At 36.5% G+C, this 26,418-nt stretch overlaps 2 protein-coding genes across 18 annotated transcripts in view; one reads left to right on the top strand and one right to left on the bottom strand.

The window, feature by feature from the left end:
* Positions 1-16,450, top strand: part of LOC139138924 (uncharacterized) — a 38,151-nt gene extending 21,701 nt beyond the window's left edge. For 6 of the 8 annotated variants that reach the window (XM_070707536.1, XM_070707537.1, XM_070707538.1 and 3 more), the window contains 7 exons: positions 949-1,133; positions 3,627-3,697; positions 4,127-4,201; positions 4,669-4,983; positions 10,065-10,206; positions 10,970-11,129; positions 12,369-16,450. In XM_070707536.1, the coding sequence (XP_070563637.1) occupies positions 949-1,133; positions 3,627-3,697; positions 4,127-4,201; positions 4,669-4,983; positions 10,065-10,206; positions 10,970-11,129; positions 12,369-14,105 (2,685 nt within the window). In that variant the 3' untranslated portion in view covers positions 14,106-16,450. Of the gene's footprint in view, positions 1-948; positions 1,134-3,384; positions 3,485-3,626; positions 3,698-4,126; positions 4,202-4,668; positions 4,984-10,064; positions 10,207-10,969; positions 11,130-12,368 lie in introns of those variants that run through there. The other 2 variants (XM_070707539.1, XM_070707543.1) reach the window with 2 other exon arrangements.
* A 1,253-nt stretch (positions 16,451-17,703) lies between these two features.
* Positions 17,704-26,418, bottom strand: part of LOC139138922 (adhesion G protein-coupled receptor L2-like) — a 72,994-nt gene continuing 64,279 nt past the window's right edge. For all 10 annotated transcript variants that reach the window (XM_070707526.1, XM_070707533.1, XM_070707531.1 and 7 more), the window contains 4 exons: positions 26,054-26,222; positions 25,487-25,609; positions 24,682-24,775; positions 17,704-21,997 (listed from right to left, as the gene is read on the bottom strand). In XM_070707526.1, the coding sequence (XP_070563627.1) occupies positions 21,387-21,997; positions 24,682-24,775; positions 25,487-25,609; positions 26,054-26,222 (997 nt within the window). In that variant the 3' untranslated portion in view covers positions 17,704-21,386. The remainder of the gene's footprint in view (positions 21,998-24,681; positions 24,776-25,486; positions 25,610-26,053; positions 26,223-26,418) is intronic.

Here is a 26,418-nt window from a genome sequence, read left to right as displayed (position 1 = left end):
TGACACACTTTTCTCTGGTTAGCCTCTTCCTAAAGATGTAGAAATTTAACACATTTGGAAATTGTTTGGCATATGAAAATGACTCTGTTTGTAGATCCTGAAACTACCAGTATGAGTCATGTCACACTGAATGAATTGAGTGTACTGTGTGCATCAATCAAAAAACATTCATTTTTCAGTAGTTAACATTGAACCATAATCTATCAAGGTTTAGAGACAGTGTTATGAGAGTATATTTTACTATAGTGCCGTTGTCTGTGTAAGTTCAAGGAGCCATGAAGTTTTGTCTTCCGAGAAAATGGAAACAAGTGTCACTTTTGAAAAGTGCAAGCATATTTACTATTGAATAGGTGCTTCTAATTGCTTATGGCAAGTTCAACATCTTCTCTGCCGTTTGAAATGTACAATTTCATCAGTATCCTTGAAATTTTGGAATACACCAGTCAATGTAATTAACATTAGAATTTTCAATTTCACTATGATATACATCAAATTTTGAACAAATCAATCAAAGTTAATTTTTCAGGAGGAATTTAACTAGTATTATTTTACAATGTAAAACAGCAGTAGGTATAGACTAATATGTGAATTTCACTTTATCCAGACTGCTAATATTTACTGTCAAGTGACTTTCAATGATGGATTTGCTTGTTTCTATGTGTTCATTTTGGCTACTAGTGTGTTTTCTGTCTGCATATTTCCGTTGCCAAGACTACATAATTGCCATGGTTACATTTGCCATTAAACTATACAGCAAGAAGACACGTGATTTTTTCGGAAGCTATCTAAGGGCTTACAGTGTAGGTGGTTTCATTTGACTTCCGCCTGACAAATAGTTTGAGAAAGAAAATTGAATCCTTTATATCTGAATTACTTATCATAGACCGAACATTAGTATTGGAAAATTTCCTGTGCAGAGAAACTGATTCTGTTGTTTCTCCATTGCAGAACCGTTCACTTGGGGATCTGGAAAGCAAGTATCGTTACCAGCCGCCCAGGTCGGCGACGACCATTGTCAGCAAGTTGGTGGATTTGGACTTCCCTGAAACACGGGCTATCAATGATCTCACAGCAAATTCCATCATAAAACAACAGACTAGACAGATACAATACACCTATAAAAAGGCAACCAGGTAAGAGAAGGGAGTGGGTTGTCATGTTTGGAGTATTTGCCGTTATGCGTGTGATTTTGAAGAGGGGTATTGTGAAACGTAACCGCATTTATGTATCTCCGGAGATGTTTCAGGGTTGTTAACAAAGAATGTATCAACAGTTTATGTGTGAAAAGCATACCAGTGCTAGAAAAAAACAGGATGCAACACCCAACAGGGGAATTTAATTAAAAGTTCCATTTTGTTCGGACAGACAGTATTCAGTTATTCTGTTCAATCAAGGTGTTTGGTATCTTAAAGGACTATTGATCTGTTTTTTCGACATCTTCAAGAGTAAAGTAGCATTCTTGGCCTTTATCACTGATCACAATAATTCAATTGTTTATTATTGATTAGTTTTCATCCAAAGGGACCACATGGAAAGAATACCAGATTAATGACAGTAATTGGTCTCAAGATAGCCAGAATTAATTTCATCATTTTTAGTCATCTTGCACCAGTGGTCAAGAATTGCTACGATTTTGTAGAACTAGGAGTGAGAGTTTACATAGAAAAACTTATGCTGAAAGGTTTATGCCTATTAACTAAAACATATACATGTATATTACTAATTATTGGTAATGAAATAATATGCTTTTGAAATGATGCTATGGAAATTTTCCATACTTTCATTCTTAGTGCAATTTGCAAATGTCGCTCTCTCGTCATTGAAAAAAAAAGACGAACAAAGATATGAATTTGTATAAAATTTAAAAAAGCAAAATATGAAATTGATCAGGAATATTGTAGAAGAGTATGTGATTGTATTCCGTTCAAATTCTAGTACCCAGTGCAGTAAGAATCAAAAGAATTCTTTAATGAATAATGGGTTCATTCATTTGAAGATCTCTCCTGCAAAATACCGGTATATGTGCAAATATCAAGGCAGTTTAAACACTGTGGGAGTTCTAGAAATGAAGACGCTGTTGAAATTAATTTAGCACACTACAATCGTTATAACATACTGTCATTAATAAATTTTCAAGATGTAGCGTGAATGGCTTGGAATCTAATTACTGTTCAACAAATGCAGACTTAAGTTTTAGTACCAGGTCAAAAGTTGTATGGGTATATATTACTTTGATGGTTGAAATTTATCGCTTTTGATGTCACAGGCAGTTGAAAGTTGCCACATTTAGACAGTACAAGTAGTTGAAAACTGCTGAAATTTGATCATATATTTTTTTAGGTCGAAAATTTTTAACTGAAAATGTTTGCAGTTGAAAGTTGTTGAATTGAATTAAAGTAATATATAACTCAAAACAGAACTTTGTGACTTTAATTGCCCAAACTGTCGTCAAGGAAAATTTAAATCATTCTCTTTCATAATTAAGAACAAAAGCCTAGGTTCTCTGTGCCACATTTAGATTGGAGAAACAAATTACATAAATTTTACTATATGTGAAATTCAAATGGCAGATACATGCCCTGTGTTAACTCCACAGGGGAAATTAAATTTCCTGTTTTCACAAAAACAAGATTATGAAGACATTATTTACCTCACAGGCTTCAAAGAAAATCCACACCGGCACTAGATAAGAAATGTGCATGTACTAAAAAATATTTCAATTTCAAAAAAACTGTTCCTTAAATACATTCTACCTTGACGGAAGAGAAAAACTTAGTTGTAAAATCACAATAAAGGAGGTGACAGAAAGTTGCTAAATTTTGATTTTCTAAATTCAGAGAGAAGAACATCCTTTAGTAAAGTCCTACAGTCATGAAAGATAAACAATGCTACATACTCTGGTAGATTTGTCTTGATCAGTACCAGAAACACTTTCATATTCCTCTAAAGTTTTAATATTGTATGAGGGTTTATGCTTTCAGGTCAATTGATTCTGTCAATATTTGGCTTATCCTCTGTTGTAGCTTTTGTAAATACAACAATTACAATGGCACAATTGATGAAATAATGTATCTCCAGGCTTAAGATATGAAAGTCTCTATTTGGACTATTCCATAACTTAAAGGGGGTTACAAAATTATATGCTTTTATATTTTGTAAGTCAGTCTTTAAAGTAAGTGAAATATAGTCAAATGTTTGTCTTTTTCATCAGTGGAAAGCAAATTTTAGAATTTCATCTTGGAAAAAACCCTGTAAAGTTGATTACTGTCGTGAAATATTTGCCCATTTGTCACCAACCCAACATTGAAAATAATGGTACTGTCCAACTTATCTGTATGTTGATAAGCAGTATTTGTTACCAGGGAACTTCTAATGATGTCATCCAGCTGTTTAGGTCATGTGAGATGCAGATATGAGCAGCTATCGTCCATTACTCCGTTGTCTTGCCACCAAATTAGTACCAAAGTCTACGTGGGAAATACTGGTACGAACGCTTACTTGAAAACCCAGATTTATAACAAAAGTTGTGTTTAATATGAAAGCATTCACATATTTGGATGGTGTCGGTTGGATCTTGATTTTGGTAAAATTTGATCTAAAAATTTCTTTGGTTATTTTTTTTTCAGAACTGTGAGCTCAGCACCGCCTTCTCGTGGAAGGACCATTATAACTCCAAAAAGTACACCATTATCTAAAGGTGAGAATTTTTTGTCTCTTGTAAAAAAATTTTAGCGTATATAAAATAGTGTTGATTTTAGATTTTCTTCTCCGTGTGTACATTCTTTGAAATATTGTTTACTGTACTTCATGATAAGCTTCTGTCACAGTTATCAATGCTTTTATGTAATGTCTACTCTGTTTTGGCTCAAAGAATTGATTCCATACATGTGAAACAAAACCAAACGTGCCACGTACATGGATTGTGAATACCGTACGTGTACATTTCTGTGATTATATTTTATGTAGATTTCAGAGCAAGCGTAACAGCTGACACTATAGCTTGGTTTTCCTCCCGGGTTTTCCTATCATACTACACTGTTTTAAGTTCATAAAAATGCTGTTCAGATTTTAAGAGAGTCTGCTGTCTCGGCAATATCCGTGATTTATTTTGGTTTTGTGTATTCAGGGAGAAGACCATGTACTCCTGAAGGTAGCAGACCAAGATTGGTCAACACAACCCGAATACGACCATTTACAGCAAGTAAGCTGAATAGAAATCTTATTTCTCACTATGAACAATTGCTTTTGACCACAGTCCCTCTATAGCATTTTACATTATTTATGTATCAGAGACAAATTGGACTTTGATAAATATATATAATCAGCCCTTACCCTTTCACCCTTGGATTTTGGTTTGATCCTATTGTTTATAGCAGCATTGGACCACTATAAGCGAAACAGGGGTGACAGGGGTAAAATGTTTTTGTGGTTCAAACATATCAGAAAGATTTGCGGTGTAGAGGGTGATTGGATAACTAATTCTAGGCCATCCAGTGAAAAGGTTTTGTTGTACTACTCTGTCATTCACTATCTACATTTAAATTGCCATCAGAAATTTCTTCATATGAAATCATCAAGATTGAATAGAGAGTGTGGAATTTATTTTTGAAACGGTAAATGGTTGCATTTTAAAAAGTGACTATAGCCCAAACGATTTCTTCATCACAGGTGAGGCTAATAAACTGTCAAGAAGCAGAATGTCATCGGCATCGAGTCGAGCCAAAGTGCCGCGTTCCAAGTCCGCAGATATTGAAACAGGCCGGTTCATGACCGTCAAGGTGAAGCGTGACCCGGCCTCAAAGAGCGCCTCCTTCCGGGAGGTGAGCCGCAACATCCACAACAAGTGGGACGCCGAGGACAAAACCATGAAGCAAGGAGTGAAGAAAGGTCGGAAAGCGGGGACCTTTGACCCTAACTCTGCCCAGTGGTACACTTTTAGTGGTGGTGGCTCTAAACACGGTCGAGTTGTTGATGCGTTCACTGGTAACTCCTGGTTTTTCTCATCCAAAATACAATATATCTCAAGTCTTGTACGCCTATCAAGGTTCATGGTCTAACATCAGCACTATACAATTACAAATCATGATAACATTTTGAGTTTTATTTTCTTCTGTTAAAATATGAAATGTCTGCCTGAGACATACACTTGACACGTTTATTGCAAATCTGGCTCTTCCCTTCGCAAAGAATGTACGTTTTTAATACAGTGTAAAGGTTCATTATGAAGGTAGTGTATGCGCCTTGGGGAAGATCTCAGTACTCTAAAACTTTTACTGTACATTTTTGGTCTACCACTTGTGGGCACTCATTTTAAAGCTCAAGGTGTAAAATTTTCACAGTCTTCATTTTTATGAAAATCGAAAAATTTGATTTTCCCATATAGTTTAATAACACAGGGATAGCGGCCATTTTGAATTTCAAGTGTTGGTCAATTTTGGGTAATTTGTTTCTCGAGTATCAAATTTTGCATGGTGACTCCTATTTTTTATTCTTAATTTCAAAAGGGAATGGTTTAATTTAGTTTCCCAATGGAAAATTTGAGCTAAAGCTTAAGTCTTTCAATTTCAAGGCCCATACTACCTGCCATGGATATAATGTCAGATTGTTTCACCACATAAGCAAAATGGTGGTTATATCAACGACACAAAAATTACACATCAATGGCTTTTGTAAGCTTGAATATAATAAACCTTATGGGTGTACAAGACTTGTAATATATGTATTCTTTGCTATTTTTTTAACATCCATATATTGATACGAGGACAGATTGATAACACAACTCATAATTCTATTTCTAAATTTACATGATTTTATCCACACAGTGTTCAGATTTTGCCACTAATTCAAACTTTTGTGTATAATACAAAATCAGAAATTTCAGGAAACAAACATGCATCGTGACATGAAAGGAGATTCCTGTCTGAAGTTTCATTCACAATACATTGTTAATCATAAATATACAGGTAGTTCTTGCCAGAGTGTCAATTTTTAATCCAAAAGTTGGCCTTCCCTCCTCCCCCCTCATGTACAGGGTCTTCAAATATTTTTCAATAGGTAGTGTATTAACATCAGGAAAGTGTTTGGCCTCAGAGAGGGTCTTCTCCCACATGGATGATAAACTTTTTTTCTACGGTATACTAACTAGCCAAAAGTATAGAATATTTTTCAGTTTTTTTGTGTGCAGGTTACACAAACTGTATCTCTAGCGAGATTGGACCAACTTAAACTATCTTTTTCAGGAAACTGGGAAGTAGAAATGTACTTTTTTGCATATATGGATTGATTTTTGGCTGTTACAGAAAATTTAAATGTATGAGTCCATATACTTCCATTTCAGGAGTATGACACAAACAGGTTCTTACAAGTTAAGTTGATTTTTTTGAAATGTTGATAAGATTATCAGCTTGTAGAGTTATTTTTTGATATTCTGAAGCTGATGTGAAAGGTACCATTCTTGTAAATCCCTTTGTTATGTGTAGATTCCAAAGAATTACTATGAAGTCACAGAGACTTTGCTTGCAGGAGGATTATTACAAAGTTGAAGTTGTGTAAAATCGTTGATTTTATTTGACTGTTTTACAGCCTCTAGAATCAGACATTTCAACCTGGGACTCTGCAGGGATTATACTTTTTCAGAGGTTACGAATTACTGTCAAGCCTATCATGGAGGCAAGGAGTCACAATTTAAAGTTAATCCCACATAAAAGTAAAGTGAAAGCTGTTGTATTTTAATGTCAAACATCTGTCTGCAATGGCAGTGTGGGAAAGTGAGGTCTAGTTTCACAGTGAAATTAGAAACATCTGGTGTAAATAACATTGTCTGCACACAAGCCTGTTAAATCTTTGAAGTGCAAAGATAACCGCCGGGCTATTAGGAAGTCAGGCAGATATGAAAATTGTGAATGTTGATAGCGTCAATTAGGTTCTGTGTTTTGCCAATTTAGGAACATATTTTTTTGAACTGGTGAACTTTCTTTTCTTGCTTGCTTTGCTTTCTGGCACATCCAAGAACACATGGTGGCACAAGCATTGCCATTAATAACACATGATTAGTGAGGATATTTATACCCACAAGCAAAATCAATTTTAAAATGTCAGCGCATTATGTAGGCATGATAAGTTATGTTCAGTCTCTGAAAGTTATTGATAATTTCATTCAAGCATTAAACTAAACTCTAACAAACATGAGCTCGGCACAAACCTGATATATATTCGGCAACAGGCCACAGTCGGAGTGTTCGTGCTAGTGCATGCAAGGCCCAGCTTCTCCCACCAGGGATGGACCGTTAAATCTTGGGAGGGATTGGTCAAAAACAGGAAAAAAAATTTTCAAAGCAAAAAGTTAGGAAAAAAATCTTCAGACTAGTTTACAAATGATTAAGGATATGATCAGAATGCAAAAAATTGTAAATCTTGCAGTTTACGTAGGAAAAAAATTACATCACGACTCACTTTGAAAAAAATTTCAAAAATTTACAATTTTTAAAAAATATTCACAATCTGATTGTGACTACCCCACTTCCCAAGATCTAATGGTCTGTCCCCTATCTGTAGCTGATGTAACTGAGCAGATACACATTGCCTTCATAGAGCTAAAATTGACATTCCACAGACCCAAGAAAGATCTCTCCGACACAAGTAAATTACATACACTGACACACAGAAATTTATCAAAATTGCTAAATCGACTCAAAGACTTCATCAGTCAGAAGGCACTCCTGAACAAGGGTTTTCTGGAATAGTATCACTATAGTTTGTCATAGATGCTTGTACATGGTCCAGTCACAGGGCAAAAGGGTGATATTAAGTCAGAACGCACCTCGGGGACAGACATTCGGACTCTCAAACTTTTACAATTCTCTTCCGATATACCACATGTGGGGGTTCATTTTAAAGCTCTTGGTGAAAGAAAACTTTTCACCGGCTTAGTTTTTCGAAATTCGAAAATTTTTATTTTTCTCGATAGAGTTAACACAGGGATGGCGGCCATTTTGAATTTCTAATATCGATAAATTTTGGGTAATTTAGTACCAAAATTTGTGCGGTGACCCCCTATTTTTATTCTTGATTTTGAAAGAGAATGGTTGAAAGATTCTTTGAGGAAAGTTAGAGCAAAAGTTTAAGTCTTTCACTTTCGAGGTGCATACTACCTTAAGTCAGAACAAAAGTTTAAAAATTGTGTACGGCATTACTAAATTTATATATATACAAATATTATTGATAAAAATGTAATATCTTTGCCGTTACTGTATACTTAAAACATTGACTATTGAAAGGGTAATACCTTATTTCCAAGAGGCTATGCTATAATGTGCAAATTTGGCATAAATTCTGAATATCATTCAGTATTCCAGTGCAGTTGGGTACTCATGTAAGTATACAATAACGACAGAAATATTGTATTTATTATCAAGAGCGTTCATGTTTACAACATGAACAATTTTTAAACTTTTTTTGTGACTGGTAACACCTTTTTGCCCTGTGGTCCATTTCAACATCTCGAGTCATCCCTAAACAATCCACTTTACAAATAATCCCGTCCACACCATGGATACATAAAACAAAAATAAAACCGATTACAATCCAGACAGTGGATAAACACACTCCAAATGATGTCTATGTATTGGGATTCAAAAGCTTACAGCAGGGATAGCGCAGTTTTTATACCGCCTACTCTACCCGTTGCACTGTGTTCACCTGTGTTACACATCTGCCTGTTGCACAATAGCACAATAGCATTTGATTGTTTGCCGTGTGGATTTGGCACCCAAGGACTTGTTATAACTGTTAAAGTGTCCTTACAGCAACATCCCCTTGGATTCTACAACAAGATGTATTGTGAGCATTTTTAAGTTGCATACCCCTTTCCAACATGTAATCTCCGCTGGGATTGCACAGAATGTTGCGTGGCATTCTTACAAGTAGTCTGTCTCTCTGCAGTGCTGGCTGGCTTTGTTCATATAAGAATAGGGTGCAGGGATTGACACAAGCTTGTCTGTGAAATGAAAAGTTCTCCCATTGTATATGTTGGTTTTGTTAATTTCCAGGGAATCACCGCCCTCAAATTGACCCCTGCATTAATCGGAGCAGATGAATTTGCAGTGCATTTCTTGTGTTTATATCCAGCCTTGAAATTATCATTGCGCAGTTTTAATAATGTCCTGATCAGATGTATGGCATGATAATCATTCTACTGAGAAATGATAGTATACCATGTTTCCTGGTACATGTACATAAAAGTCAAGTGGACTGTTTCTAAAGATCTGCAAAAATTGTAGATCATTTTGCACAAAACTTTGGAATGATATAATCGAAAGAGTGGATGGTTGGTTTCAGAGTCTGTCACAGCACAGTGATGCAATGTTTTGTATTGCGTGTGAAGGCTTCAGCCTACATAGACACTTGTAAGCTGGTTAAGAAATTTGCCCGCGCTCTCTGATATCACTTATTTGTTGCCAGGGAAAACCCACCAGTACTTGTACGTCTCAATGTCAGTCAGTGTGAGTAGTGATATTAAGGGTTTAGGCAACCCATTGTACATCTGTTTTAACCTCCATTTTTCCTGTTAAAAGGGCAACTGTTCACAATTTAAAATTGTAATAGTTTATACCAGGAATCTTACAGATCACACCATGCTGAACTGAACTCAAAGTGAAAAAAGCATCACTGTAGAATTTAAAATTGTAAATGCCTCATCTTCATGACAAAATTAAATGCTGATTTTCATGAAAATAAAACTTTGATCAATGTTTAATTTTTGTTTTCTTTTTACAAAATTTTTTTACAATATTTTTTTCAATATTAGCATATTTTGGTGCACATGCAGTTGTTTTAGCCTTCCCCAGTAAGGCTGCATCTATTAAGGTGTCTATGCCATGTTAATCATGTGAAGGTTAAATCTTAGACTTTCGTGTATTTGCTCCAGTTTTTATGTTTATTCCACATAGTGCCCCATTACCCAAACAAAAATATGCTGCCAGCCATATACTTAGATAAACAGTTTCCAGATACATACAATCTTGATACATCAGATCTTATGTTTCCGCTTGTATCTTTTTCCCCAGGTAAGGAAGTTGCATACAAGATAGAGGGAAGTGTTGGAGACAAGGTCGCACAGCAGGTCAAGGGCGGTAGCAAAGTCAGGATCGGTATCAATGGAACACTGCAGGCTGATATCAAAGCAGTAACGCGAAAGAGAGAAAACAGGTAAATCTAACAATGTATCACATAATTCCATCAAAGGAAAGTGACTGTTAGAGTTATGATAATATTTTCCTACAGATGGATTGTTCTTTTGACACATATTACAATGCAGTTTCTTTGTATATAGTTGCATAATTTACCAAAATTACATGCAACTATTAGTAGCCCTGTTCACAGTTACAGGTTTGTTAACCCTTTGAGTGCCAAAGTCAATTTTTGTCACCTTTATAAAATATACCTAAGTCAATTTTTGTCAGATTTTTGCCAAAATTTTGCTGAAAAACTGTAGCCAATGAAATGTTGTGTTCATTTGGACCAAAATTATCAAAAAATTAAAGAAAAGTCAATAAAAATTGGTAAAATGTTGCACTGAAATTTTGGTGGGAAAAAATACTGCACTCAAAGGGTTAAACTAGAGCATCGGGTACTACTTTCCGAACTGCAGACAAATTTTGTCAGTGTTGCTTGCGTGGCTGTTGTTGCAGCTTGTAGTCTGAGCTGTATATATATCTTTTTCTAGTGTTCACTGTAGCATAGTGAGCACATATTAAATTGTATTTTTGTCGTTTTTGTCTAAGTAATTTCGAAAATGTAATCTAAATCTGCCAACAAATATTTCTTTTTGCATTTAATGAGAAAAATGTGACATCATTTGTGGACAGCCCTATTGAAATTAACTTAATTAGTACAAATGTGTTGCTTTTATGATTACCATTGGTTTGAACAAAATTTTGATTATTTTTTCTTGTGATGATTACTACCATAGTGCTAGTCCATCAGATAACCTACCAAAAGACTCGGAAAGCAGGAATGGTCAGAGTGGAGTAGTTGATGAAATAGTTCCGCTGTGTTGGCAAGATCAACTTACCAGACCAACGACAAAAGTTGTGGAAGCATTGACACAAAAACCTTCACCTCCAAAAGTTGTAAGTATATGGTATAAATATTTTGATATGTTTTTATGAGCTTATTACCAGTAGAGTCTAGGCATATTTTATTTTTGACAGACTAACTCTTAATTCTTGGTACATACATAGCTGGTCATATTGCATTGATCAGTTCATCAGAATTTCAACCAATCAAAAATAATATATTATTTGAATGAGGCCTTTTATACCCTGAGTGTTTTTGTATTTCTTCCACAGTATTATAAAACCCATGGCAGATCATACAACATATAGAAGAAGTATTTTCAAAGAGTTTATAATAAGTGCTGGATATTTCTTCAAATAATGATTATATACCCACAGTGAAATTTTAAATATTGGGATCCAGTAAACTTTTTATTTTTCTGAGTGCAATACAGGCTGGCGTCATGTGAGTGTGCAAAACCAATGACCAGCTTTTTAAATAATCTTGTGACGTCTTCCACTCAAATATGATTGTATTTCAGTTGCCATATATTTGTGGGCAAAATGATTGTATTTATGTTGCCATATATGTGGGCAAAATTTGAAAATTTAATATGTTGATTTTGCTCTTCAGGATCGTGTACAATGTATGCATTGACATGCAATCACAGTTCAGTTGACTCAACATGAATGATAAGTCGGTCAATAATTCAGTAGTTGTAGAACCTTGTGCACACATGACTGGCGGAGCACTTCTGTCAATATTGCTTGTTATATACAGTCTGTTACGGCTACCATAGAGTTCAATAAACAACCTTTTAATGTCATTCAGCCCAGCTGTAAATGCTAACAAACACATCCCGTGTTTGCCTGCAGTCAACACTTAAAGAGCTCACACATCACAACTTCTCATTGTAGTATGGTCGCCTGTTTTTGTTGCTATGGACTTAGCAAAGGGAAAAAAATCAAATGAAAAGGCACCAATCAGCAGCTTTGTTGCACGTTGCTGTTCAGAAATACAAGTGTCAGCAGCTTCTATCCATCTGATGATTGGCTTTCATAGTGTCAGGGAAACTAGCTATCCCTGTCTCCCTATTTATTTGCATGGGTTCAACTCAGTAATATATGCTTGTTGATTCATGTGAAATATATCGGTATGGGTTGGAGAAATCTGTTTTAGTTCATATAAAAAGGAATTAAATTTTCTTTTCCCTGCTATCTTAAAGTGAACTCAATGAACATGGTATGTCTAACAGCTCATTATCTTAATAATTTGATTAGTAATGTGTCATGTAATTCTTTTTCATTTGACAGGATCTTTCCGAGCGACATCCAGTCATCTTTGAAAAACTAATAAAAGACGATGAAGTCAAGAGCAGGACAGAGCTACGGCCAAACAGCTACCGAGTACGCCAACGGGTTAAGAATAAACTTAACATAGACGGCACAGCCAGCCTCAACAACCGAATCACCGTGGTAACAGTGGACCAATTCGATGATGACCAGGAGTCGCTGTCGTCAAGAGATTACAATGACATTCTTAGTGAGAAATTACACGCCGACAGCGTTCCCATGGTTGAGTCCCAGCAGGAGGTGAGCGTTGACGAGAGACCAAAAAGCAGCAAGAAGAAAGAGATGAAACAGGAGGAGAATCTACGCAGTGTGAGTCGGGAGAGCTTCCATTCATCGGGGAGTCTTGAGAAACCTATAACGCCCCAGGCTAGCATTGTCTCCAGCACAGTCGCAGACCACACTTTCATCACGACGGGGATCAACCCGCATAAATTCCAGAAGCCCGGCTCTCCGTCTCCGAGGGTGCCATCAGGTTCGAACTCTGTTAGAACAAACCCGGATAAGTCAGTGACCAAAGCTTACCCTCCTGTTAGTAAAACACACGGACTGGCTAAACCTGGACAGCTCTACCGAAGTGGAATACCTAGTATTAATAATATGTCGCTCAGAGACAGTGAGCAGACGAGCTTTATCCAAATCGCCCAGGCTATCAACTTCCCTGACGCATCCTCTCAGCATGATCTGCCGCTGATCAGCAGGAGCAATTCTGATATTGGCGCGTCAGCTCAGCACAACGCAAGAGTCATTTCCACCGTCACAGAAACGAACAGAGCTCTTGATAACTTGCCGCCAAAGTCCCGGTATTCGGACGGCGACAGAAAGTCGGGAGATGTAATGAACTTGCGGGGAAAGCAGATGCATGTTGTTAAATCGGAAGAAAGTTGCGAGAGCAATAGTCGTAGATCTAGCGCCGGATCGATGCCCTCGGCCCATGCTCATCATAGTCACAGAGTAAGCAATGGACATGTGTGTACATGCACTCCAGAAGCCAAACGTGCCATAGCAACAATAATGTCGCAGGAACCCCCGCCAGCACCACCGACAAGTCCCCCTGGTAGTGTACGTGAAGAGGACACCAGGCATTACATTAATATTCCAACAGCAGCTATGTTACCCGGGGAGTCGGATGTGCATTCGATTTCAGATTTAGACGTCCATGGTCCAGCGGGCATGTTAATTGACGATGACATGATGTCACCCAGGTTGCAAAGCGATGATGCGAGGGTAGAAAAAGAAAACTATGTGACCTTGGAGAACCTGGCAGAGGCCAGGTTGAAAATTGAGGATCACCTTCAATTTAGTGCAGAGGACACCCAGCAAGCGGTGTCGGAAACCATGAGCAGTGACAGCATCAGTGAACGTGATCTCGCCGACGTAGAAGAGCCCACTGATCACATGATCATGGGCGGTGGTGACGCTAGTGATGAGCACCATCCGACTGAAACGGTCGGCGAACCTGTCGTTCACAAAAGCGTACGCTTTGCAGATGACAAAATGACTGACATCTCGGCCGACACAGCGGCGCTGATCAAGTCTGTCGGGAAGGAAGGTGATCTGATGCACGTGGTTACGATAAGCAAAGACCCCGTTGAGGAACTGAATCACCTACGCACGAAGATAAAGTCAGACCTTCAACAGACGCAGGAAGATACTCAACAAGATATTCAGAATTTGTACCTCAAACAGCACTCATCATAGGAGTTGAAACTCTAAACATCTGCAACTTGAATTTTTTGAACCCTTTCACTCCAGGTGTCTACCATATAACAGATCCAGCCATGCATATAGTGTTACTCTTTTTATCACAACACTGTCAATGTGACCCCCATGCTAAGCTGGACTATTAAGTATAAGAAAATTGGTTGGAAAAGTTAATGATACCTATTAAAAACCAAAGCATTTGGTTGCAGAGTGAAGAATTACATGCTCAAATGAAAAACTGATAAAATGTGTCTGCCGTAATGTTAACGGTAACCGCGATGTTCATTTGAAAAGATATTTATATAATAGCATAGATTTCACAATGTTGCATAAAATGGTATATGATACCTATGTTTGCTAGGCACAATAGTTATTTATAGTATATTGCACAATTTCTTTACCATGCAGGCAATTTTTTTGTATAGACAAACCAAAACATTCTGTTGCACATGGATGTTGATGTTGCCTCACAGTCAAATTAAATGTGATGTAATTTTTGGTACAAGTTTGAGATAACTGTCTACCATTTCTAACACCCTACCTTGAGATTGCAGTTCATTGTTGAGAAAATGAAGCTGGACTATGAGCTCTAACCCATTTGAAAAAGTATTTATATTTTATTTTTATTCAGTGAAGTTTTTATATATCATTATATTGGCCTTTTTGGTCAGCCTAGATATACTATGCAAATGTTATGTCCATGGTAAAATCTACCAGCTTAGGTGTACTATGCAAATTATCCATCAATGTCAACGTTTAGTGGCCTGTTCGGTCATTCCAAGATGTCCTATGCAAATTTTCTATAAATAGTAGATAGGAACCATCGAAATTTTTCTGCAAAAGCCAATTGTGGGATAGGGAAGATAAATTTGTGTGTAGGTGTGAAATTTGAAGTTTGAAGAGAAATTTTAACCGTTTCTCTTGTCCGGCAGTGAGATGCATTTACCAATGTTAGATATTGTTCAACGTCGCTAGCCAAGGGAGTTTCTTCCTGGATAGGGAGACTTTGCTACGCCAACCTAACAACGCGGTGCGGATAGAACAATGGTTATTAATCTGTCTTCTAGCGAGATACATTATCTGACATGTGCCTTCATAGAACGGTTTACATCATACGCATAATTCTGATGCACCAGTGAAAAGCCCTTTCCGATATTTTTACTGTAAGTCTGTAGTGTAAGAGTGGGAAAATTCAAATGTCAATTTTACTGTTACTATTGCTGTAAAAAGTCCTATGCAGTATGTATATCTCTTCAATAGGGAAAGATCGGCCATGATGTTACATCTTTTACTGCGGCAGAGCTCTGACAAGATCAGACAGGTGACATCACCCCAGATGTGCAAATTCATATCATTATACAACACAGCAGAAACTAAAAACTTGCAAAAAATAGCAGTCCGTCCAAAACAATATTTTTGTACAAAGCAGCTTATTTTAATACAACGTATCTTTTGTATAAATGACAAAAAGTATGTAATGATATATAAAAAAATATATATCTAATATAAATGTGCCGTAATTTCAGCAGATTAGTGACGCAGTCAGTGGTATTTCAGCTATTTTTCTAAATCTTGTGTGTATAAATTGTCTCTGCAGTGCATGAAATAAGGAACACTCCAGAATGTGTTTACAACTGAATGAATATGATAAAGTGGTCTATTTATAAAGTGCCTTCTTTTTATTAATTAGAACTAATTTCAAGCAAAAGAAATGTGAGAATTTTGTGACAAATTGTTGTGACAATATCATGGAAGTGAGTACCTTACAAACCTTATGAAATTTCTGTAATATGCCGTCCTATTTTAATATACAGTGTATGTTCCTTGACTGAACTGAAGCACAAATCATAGTCCTCACAAGAAAAAATTCGCCTTTACAATTGAGCGAGAGGAATTGCGTCACTTTTGTTGAGGCTTTTCAATAATATAGTTACAGAAAGTTCCCAATAATGATTACCATGTCTTTCAAATTCCCCAGACACAAATTTTGACAAGTGTCGTGATTTTATAAAATTTCATTTCTTGCATTGTTAAAGGAAGAATTAAGGCTTTCTTTCACACCAAAAAATTTCTAGTGATCTCTCAAAAATCATTTTCACAGAATCAAAAACATTTGTGCCATCAGTTTTACATTTTGAAAGGTAGACTCAAAAATGCATGCTCCTGTACAATTTACCTGTATGTAATTGTTTTGTTAGTGGTATGTCTTACATCAAACAAAAAGCTGTTTTCAAAAGTTGTGCAATGTAGATGATCTGCAAAGACCTTTCTCTTTTTGTTAGTGAAAAAAGTGATTGCTCTTTCTTTGTTTTGAATAAATTTGAGAGCAAATGTTTATCAGGTTTTTTGGTTCACGTTTTATGAGCAATTGTAGCTTGTGTGTGTGATGTGTGGATAATGTGAGTAGATATCTCACAAGGCACTGTATAGCATTTCAGGTCAAAATAGCCAACCATTACACTCTGTTCCCAGTGCCATGGAACAAGAACCTCTATAGGAAGCCTCTCGTGGAAAGTGTGAAATGAAAACAAAAGCGATTTTAAGTCTTCCTATGAGGGCGCTGTCAGCACCAGTATTGTCAGCATGGTGCTGTGAACAAATCAGTACTCTGAAATGACAATGAATAGGACAAGACTCTTGCCTTAGGGACTGCTGCAGTTTTTTGACACAGCAGATCATTATTTTGATAGGGCTGTTGTGATAGTTCTGACTTATCCTTTGCTCTCATAACAAAATCTAACCAGTATTGCCCAGTTGATTCAATTGCACTACTCCTGCTTCAATTTTTGGGCACAGCCTGAGGAATCAAACGGGCCGCTTTCCCTTCTTGTGATAAAGGAGTTAAAACATTTTATTGTACGATCAAAAGTATGGTGGTATATCAAACCTCCATGAAGCTGTATCAAAACTGTGCCCGACTATCAGTCCATCAGTCAGAAATGCCGAACTACACATGATGTACCACTGGTTGAATGTCGTAATTTTAGTCATCCTACAAATTCTGAACATCACAACCTTGTAAATCAATGCCTGCTGTCCCGACTACAACTTTTCCTGTCTGCAAGTGCAATACAGATTTCATCAGCATTGATTTTGTGAGGGCGCTATACAAGTGGCACAGAATGGGACAAAACACGTTGATCTTGCTTGAAAAAGGCTTTGTGAAATTTCAATGTAATTTGTAAATATACTAATCAGTTGAGCTATAGGATATATAAACATAATAACAGGACACAATAACATTTTAATGGAAAGTATATTAAATTAAAAGAGAAATTCTTGAGCCTCTAGCCATGCCTGTATACAGTTCAAAGTTTGTTGACATCTAGAAGGCTAAACCATAGACCCTAAAAGGGTCTATGGCTAAACTATACACGATTACTTGCCCAGTAACCATTGAGTGTGGGGGCACTATTCACAGCCTACTGCATTTTGCATGATAATTTTACATCTGTAATGATCTGATAAATTGTATGATATATTGGTTAATCTGAAAGTTGTGAAATGATTGAAATAGAGTTACGGTAAGAATGTACGTGTACAGATTCAACAATAAATTTTCAGCCTATAGCAGAAAACAACAAAGAAAAAAATATTTTTTGAAAGGACATAAAGAATTTTTATTCATCAAATAGGAAAAAGAATATGAAGTACACAATATGAACAACCGTACAAGTATTCCACCATGTTTTATGGAACAAATTCTACAAATCACAGTTTTGGAAATGATAGCCATAAATGAGACATTTGTGATTTTTGTCGATTCTTAAAACCAGATTAAATTTACTTGATAGACTGACAGCGATAATTATCTCGTATTTGCACAATTCTTAACACGACTTTTGAGAGAGTTTAGACATAAATTTTTCTCTTCTTTACAGGTTCAGAAACTCGTATGTGATATGAAGTGATCGCTAATTCTCACTTTTCTTAAACCCTTTCACCACCATGGTTTGGCCCAAACCTACTGCTGTCAATGGTGAGTGTGGACCTGCTCACAATAAATTGGGGGTGAACAGGATAAACAACATATGGCAGTCTTAATTCAAGAGATCCTGCAAAACTATCAGTGGTCTCCCGACTGAAGAAGTTTATTTTTGAAATCTATCTCTCTCAGTTTCTGTTCTCTGCAAATGAAAACACTTCGTAAACTCTCATGCAAAACTGTAGGAATAAGAATTTGATCAATAAAATCTACTCAAATTACCAAAGCTATGAACTCCTAACGGATCAAATCAAGTCAGTTTTTACAAATCTTTGCGTTTTTAAGCTTTCACATGCATAGTGTTTGACACTCTGGAAAGTCATTCCACAAGAAATCTTGATCTAAGTGGACATACCCGATCTAAACTGTACAAATTTTTGTTAAAATTTACATTTACAATTTCCAACTTTACAGATATGATCTAGTCTTCAGTCATCACTGAACTAACAAACACTCTACACATTATGCGAAAAGTCCTTGCAGGAATCCCATGCGCCTCTGCCAAACATGGCAACCTAAAACTGCTCGCAATTAGGGTACTAGACGCTAGGACGCACCATCCCCTTATTTTTTTTGGCAAGGTTTTTCCTGATTTTAATTTCTTCTATCAATAAAATGTATTTATTAGTCTTTCCGACGATATTATGGCAGTTTTGTGGCAAACGAATTTCCTAAACTTAGAGCATGAACTCTGACCTCTGACCTCATGGCAACATATGACATCATGTAGAAATTTTGACGCCATAAACTATGGCTCAAAGGATTTCCAAAGTTACACACGGGAACGAATATCACTGACTATATCTTTACAAACTGCCATGAATTAATTCTGAAATTGAGACATCCTTCTGCGTGATGGGCAGAAATAAACACCACTCAATCTCAGTTGTAATGAAAACAATAAAAGTTCTGCTATGGATAAATCTGTAGCAGATATCTACCAAGGCTGCTTAGTTTGCAAATGCTACTAACTTTTCACATATTAAAAATATGTATGTACAAATTTTCAATAAATAAATGATATGCAAATGCTTCTGAGATGTTTTGATCAGAGCTCTCTATTTTTTCAAGGCTTCTGTTCCCGACAAGGTTTACGTATTCTGGAAGGCATTTGGTTTTCAAATAAACACAGGGACATCCTAAGCATACTCAAAGGAGCTAGTGAACAGTGTGGAATGTACTGGCGGCTTTTTTTGGGTTTGACTGGTTTACAAGCTCACAACTGAAGCTGCAGGTTGCTACGTAACAAATATGAGGTTCTGGTTTCAAATTCGGCCAGCATGTTGACAAGTTTGGCTAATATCTGATATGCAACACAGAATGGTTCAACTGTCGTATAAATCTTGTCACACTGAATGAACGACAGAAAAAAAACCATAATATTTCACACATACATGCAATTTCACATAATTTCCAACATTTTCTATACAAAAACCAATCACAGTCCACACTTTGTAATCCTTACACCGTATACTCTCAGTGTCATATTTTTGGTTGCGAGAAAACTTGAGCACAAATATGACAATATATACATCATAAGAGTAAACATCACAAAGTTAGTACCGTGAACATACCGTATTCTGATTGGGTCAATAGCAATTGCCTGTGCCTGGATGCATTCACACATGATTGTCACTCACAGAAAGTGATTTTGATTGCTAACATCCTCAAAGGGGCACAACTGCTAAATATTCCACTAAAAATATTGTTGCTGTATTTCTATGTATAATCACATGAACGTTATTTACCAAATACGGCTAGACTGACTTCAACATTACTGGCTGAAGATTTTTATAAAACTATGACCAGACTGACTTCGTGATCGTCAGCTTGACCTCATGACCGACTCTTGCCTTGACATACGGTGAACTTTGACCCAGCTTATCATAAAAATTTATTAGCAGCCTCATTACCCAATGTAAACTTGAAGAAAGCCTGATCCATTAATGCTCACGTTCCTTCACCAATGTCATGTTTCTGTGAAATCCTTCCGCAACAACCTGTGCTTTTCAGATTTTTCTCTTTCACTCTCACTCTAAAAACAGAATGTGGAACAATTTTTAAATCCTGCAGTGGCTGAGAAGCAATGATCTCTGATTCTAACTCTGAAATTACACAGTTCTAAAATTTTTTTTTAATATTGCTGAAAATTACTGTTTTGCGTGTCATCCGTAATGCTAATATTGTATGTGTACAACACTGATTTGTCTACAATATGAGTGTCTTTGAACAAAATCAGGAATGTTCGTATTATTCTACCACTCTTAAAACGTTTCTAAGTCTTTCAAATGTGTAAAAGAATTGTTGCAAGTTTCTTAAAATTGAGTTTCAAGCTTTTATGTACACTTTGCTTATAATTTCATTTTTCTGTTGGTCTTAAAATTATGTCTTTAAATACTTGTACTTTTTTCGAATAAAACACATCCAAAATAAAAGAGACCTTTTCAATGGTGTGAAGTAAGTAACATTAAGGTAGTATGCGCCTTGAATTCAAAGACTTAACTTTCGCTCAATATTTCGTCGATGAAACTTTTAAACACTCTCATACCAAATCAAGAATAAAAATCACAGGTCACCGTGCAAAGTTTAGTACCAGAGAAACAAATTACCCAACATTTACCGATATTTGAAATTCAAAATGGCTGCCATCCCTGTGTTAACTCTATGCAGAAAAAAAAAATTTTGTAATTGTAAATTTTGAAAAAAGTATGATGGTGAAAATATTTCTTACGCCAAGAGCTTTAAAGTAAACCCCCCAAGTGGTAGATCAAAAAAGAATTGTAAAAATTTGAGTCTAAGTAACTGTCCCCCAGGCGCATTCTACCTTAACGCAGATGGAACATGGTGCAGAGGACCAAAATATTTCAAATTGAGAAAAAAAAAACGAAACAAATACGGAACACCCTGTACGATATGCATCTCCCAGTAAATATCAAAATTGTGAGACCATACTCTCAAAAGGTAAAATGTCTGTCAATGGCTTTAAAGTTACAATACTCTTCACTTTTTTTTCTATTTTTAACAAAAATTCACATCAACAGTGTCTTAGAACTGTTTTAAAAACAACATGTAAACACTGTTACAGTTCTCTTGTTTGAACCGCAACTTTTAAGCACCAAATCTTAGTTCTCTTCAAAAAAATAAAAAAATACAACATGGAAAAGTTAAACAGTTTCTCACAACCCCTTCCTTTTTTGGTGTGGCTTAAACCAAAATATCTATGTACAAATAATATGACTTGACCAATTTACATCACTTTGAAAGGGATAGCAGAAAAATTACACACAAGCATCTCAGACGAAAGTTTCATTATCCTCTGAGTTGACTCTCACTATATTGGCAAATTTAATTTCAGAGTCTGAAGGAGTCCTTCCCTGGTGAATGGTCAACGGTTTGCTTATGCAGTAATCACTGCCTCCTTGTGCAAGTCCAGAGAGGACCACATGGCTATTGCTCCTTTCCAGTAGGTTGGGCATGCTCTTGTTCAGTTTTTTGGCGCCCCCTGTGGCGCCCTCAGTGTTTGGCAGTTGCATTGACAAGTTAGGCATACTTTTGAAGAAGGCCGACGACCTGTTCTCTGGCACCTCTTCGTGCTGCAGGAGACCTTTCTGACTGTCCGATCGGTCCCTGTTTTCATAGCCGTCCTTCTCCGGCAAGAAAGGCAGTTGAGGATCACTCCGTAAGTTCTCTTCCTTATAATCCCCCGGCTCTTCTGGCGCGTCTCCATTCTTCGCCTGATTCCGCTTGTTCTGTAGAGTCTCGTAGCCGGAATCGTGTTCCACCTTGTCATCCACGGAGTTCAGTTTAATCTTTTCCAGGGAGGATGCAGACTGGTTCAGTTCATCAAGCTCGTCAAATGCATCTGGTTCACGCTGTACTGCCATGTACTTCATATTGGGTTCAACTGCAGCAAAGAAAATAAGACAGTTAACCACAATGGCAAAAGAACGAATCTCAGGAAAAAAGTGTTGTCAACATGACATTACAAAATCATAACAAACAACATTAACTTTTCTAGTTTCCACATGCAGCAGACACAAAATTTTTTTCCCAGCAAGTAATTCTGGATTTATTTGCCATGTCAAATCTTCTACTTAAATAGCCAGTTATCAAACTTTTGATGATTTTCTCACTATTTTTTGTTTTGTCAGTTAACACTTACAGTGCCGTGTTGATGTATACATCGACAGCTCACTTCCAGGTTCAATGCCATGTCTATGTTTACATCGACAAGAGTTCTTGCTCAGTAATGCCTAACTCAGCAACTTGTTGCCTAACTAAACACACTATATATATTGAATATTGATTCCTTACCCTTTGAACCCATTTCAGTACCACATAAGGACTAAAATAATGACATCATCTAGCTTAAGTATAGAAATTTCCAGTAATTTATGCAACCTTTCAGCTTGAGCAGGTCACTCATTTTTATCCCGCATATTTAATTAGGTCTGATCGCTCACATGGCCAAAGTGCGACACGTTTTTTACTTGTTACAAGCCATGTTATGTACATAGAAGACAGTGATTTTTTGCCAGAGTACTCTCCTGGACTGCATCTGCATGGACTAGAACTTTGTCGCGTTGTACTGCTCCGCTCGACATCGAAGACAGCCATGTCATATAGGTGGTCACTGAGTTGTGTACATTCCATTGTGAAGACTGAAGTGAAGAACTCACAATAGATTTCCATTGTACACAGAACATTGTTTGATCGAAATAAATCATGTATGGACTTTTGTCTGCAATATCTCCTAGTTTCTTTCAATTTTATGAGCAACTTCAGTTGCACTCTCGTCAAAAGACATTGATCAGTTGTTTTGAGTATGTGTTGACTGGAGATCAATCGTGACACAATACTAGGCAAAGCCTTCAGACCCCAACACTAGAGTTTTGGGGCTTCAAACTGATTTTAGCTGGTTGCAAAACTGATTTTTATTGATCCAAAAGTTATTATAATGTGTTGTTTTGTCTTCAACTTTTCGACCTTATATTGTTTGTGCATTGTCAATCGTCCATGCAATAGCTATATATGTCTGCATTTGCCTAGTGATTATATGCATGTATAGCAGGATGGAAGACGAATGCCTGTGTATGCAAATTAATTGTTTTTGTTTACATGCCATGCAAGAAATTATGATTGATCATTTTCAGACTTTTATGGCACATGGTATGCATGACAACAATAGAAAATACATTGGATATCAAACATGTTCCAAAATGAGTATACGCAAAGATTTTTCCGTGTATTATTGATGGTAATGCAAGATTTTCACTTTCCACTAAAATAAACAAAGAAAATAAACAAACAAACACAAGTAACATATGAATATTGGGCAACACAGTTGTGATGCCACTCCATATTCTATAGTTTTCAAATTATATTTGTTACATTGTATTAAAACATTTCAGCGTTTGTGTTCCTGTACTGTAGTGAAGAGGAGCATTTGCAACCAAACACAAATACTTGTTTGTTTGTTTGTTGTTTACTATTTACATTGATGATACAATCTGTAAATTTTTTTTACCTGTACTTGCGTCTTTTCACAACGTGGAAATTTTAACAAGTTTGAAGGCTATTGAGGAATTAGATATATTTTTAGGATGTTTAAATCATTTTCATTGAATTTTGAACCAAAAATGTTAACTTTTACCCAAATATTCCACCCTAAATGTGTTCAATCAAACACGTAAACTGTACTGAGAGCTTGGTATTTTTCTTAGGTGTAATATTCACTTGGGTTATTGAGGGTTCTTCGTGAAGAAAATGAACTGCATGTGTCTAAAAGAAGTGTAACATATTGACTTGTTGGGTTCAAAAGTCCTTGGCCAGTCGGGTGGGACGCACATATAAGTCTACGGCACTTTAAGGGTTAATTGCCAATTCTTGTGCTACTCTCTACAGCATGTTGAAATAATGTCTACTTTATACAAGCTTAGCCCTTTGAGTGCTGTAATTTTTTCCATCAAAATTTTAGCGTAACATTTTACCGATTTTTCTGTAACTTGTTTGATAATTTTGGACCAAATGGAGATCACATTTCATTGGCTACAGTTTTTTTATCAAAATTTTGGCAAAAATCTGAAAGAAAAGTAACTGGGATATATTTATAAAAGGGATAAAAATCGACTTTGGTACTCAAAGGATTAACACAAGTGCTGTATTCTCAACTTGCTTTAAGGAGTAGGACAAGACTCTGTGGTTGATATTTGGAACAAATATTGTGAAAAAATCTTTTCAATTCAGTCTGACCAATTCAATATTATACATATAAGTGGGGCAAGTGATTTTTTGAGGGGCGGGAGGGGGGGGATTGCTCTTTGCTTGTATCTGAACGAGTTTGTTCAAACAGTGTACAATAAGTATATCGAACCCACTGTGCTGAAATTGTCAAATAAATTACACTGTATAACTAGGGGGTCCATTTCATTGTCGTCATCATAGCCTAAAATTGTAATCTTCACTGTATTTTTTATCCTGAAATAGGCTCCCTATGTTAATGATAATTGACATCTTGTTCCTGCTGAGTTGCCTGCTCTTAATGAGAGATACCGAAAGATTCTGAAAAAATGTTCGAGAGACACTTACAGTTATTTTTGCCAGTGGATGATACAGATAGTCTTTTGTCTGTCACAGTTGATGCTGTACTCACAGATTTGACGTCCCAGACATTACGCAGTTTCTACAAACGTGAAAGAAAGATGGACTGTTAGGGGTTTCTGCTGAAAATCAAACTGGTGTAATTAACCCATGGAGGACAAATCGGTCAACATTCTAAATACTTTTTATTTTTCTTCACATGAAATCTATAACACCTAGTGCAGTCACCACTGAATTTTGTGACAGTATTTAACGTCTTGTATGGATCAGACCATACTTCTAATTTGTACTCAAGTTCACTGTGTTTTAGTTTGATGGACCTTTCTTAATACTCCCACAATTCTGCGTTCTGGACAAGCTTTCGTTCTGAAGCATACAATGTCAACACTTCAAATCAACAACCCCCATTTGCTTCAAATCAGAAACAGCGCCCTCAGAGTTATGAAATTAGGTTGGCACAACAATCACTGTCAACTTGCAGTACAAAACTAGAAACTCTGCTACCAGTTAAAAATGTGTTTCTTCCAAACGGTTAACTAATTAAAAAGTAAGACACACAGACACCGTCCCGTTCCATACAACCTAAAACACATAATGACTAAAAATATCCACATGTACTTGGGTGCATATCACAATGCTCTGAATAATGAAGGCCTACAAACCTTAAAGTAAGTTCAGACATTTTGCTTTTCTATGATAAATCAACCCATGAATTATTTCTAAAGATGAAACATTTTATTTTCTAAGAGAGGGGCCTCCCTCATTAGAAACAGGAATGTGTTTTTTTTCATACCTTAGATGAGTTGCTGGATCTAGACCCATGCTGATTTGACATACTGACGCTGCTGTACTGATCACGGACACAATCTGGACAACACCGGCTGTGCCGTGCACATCTCTTGTACTCCTTGGTCACCTAAGAGTAACAATATAGGAGATTTATGGTGTGAATAATCTCAAAATCTAGCAAAAGATGCAAGGTGTCAAGATTTACATGAAATGTTTTTGCAAAGTTATTTCCTGAATGTCTGCTGAAGAATATATGGCATATCAAATGCTGGCGTTACAGAGTGTGGCAAGTTGAATAATTTTCAATTTTTTGATAAATGCTGATTGACAGACTATTTCATGGCGTCTCAATCACATCTGTACACAGGTTCCATCATGCTTTTTTACAATTTTATTTGAATATCCTTTCCTTTTTGAAAAAAATAAGACTCTTTTTTAAGAGCTGAGTCTTCCAATGTATCTACAAAAGGTAATTCTCTAAAGCTAATGACTCATGATATTTTTCATACCTCAAGGTTTTTACAAAAATAAAAGAAAAGGATGAAAAGAAACGAAAAAGGAAAAATCTCACCTTTTCATTCATCAGGCAGTGGAAGACGAAAATGAAGAGACCCTGGAGAGAATTGAAGATTGTGAAGACATAGGCAATCACCATTGTCTCCTTGTTGATGTACAAGATTCCAAAGACCCAGGTTATTCCCAGCAGACACAGCAACACACAGGCTCCTTTCAACCATGCCCTGCAAGTATGAACAGAAATACAGGGTTACGGTTGCTGTCATTGCTTGCCTGACGAAAATGTTCATCATGAAAGACAGCTGTGCCATGAATCAAATCAGAAAATACGACAGTCAAGCTGTATGCACAAATGAATGCCAACACTTGTAAAATACCGGTACTGTTTTCCAGCAAACCATTTTAGACCCCTGTATCAGA

Source organism: Ptychodera flava, chromosome 8, assembly GCF_041260155.1.
Source record: "Ptychodera flava strain L36383 chromosome 8, AS_Pfla_20210202, whole genome shotgun sequence".
Lineage (NCBI taxonomy): Eukaryota > Metazoa > Hemichordata > Enteropneusta > Ptychoderidae > Ptychodera > Ptychodera flava.
The sequence above is the reverse complement of the archived record's forward strand: the minus strand, read 5'-3'. Positions and strand labels throughout refer to the sequence as shown.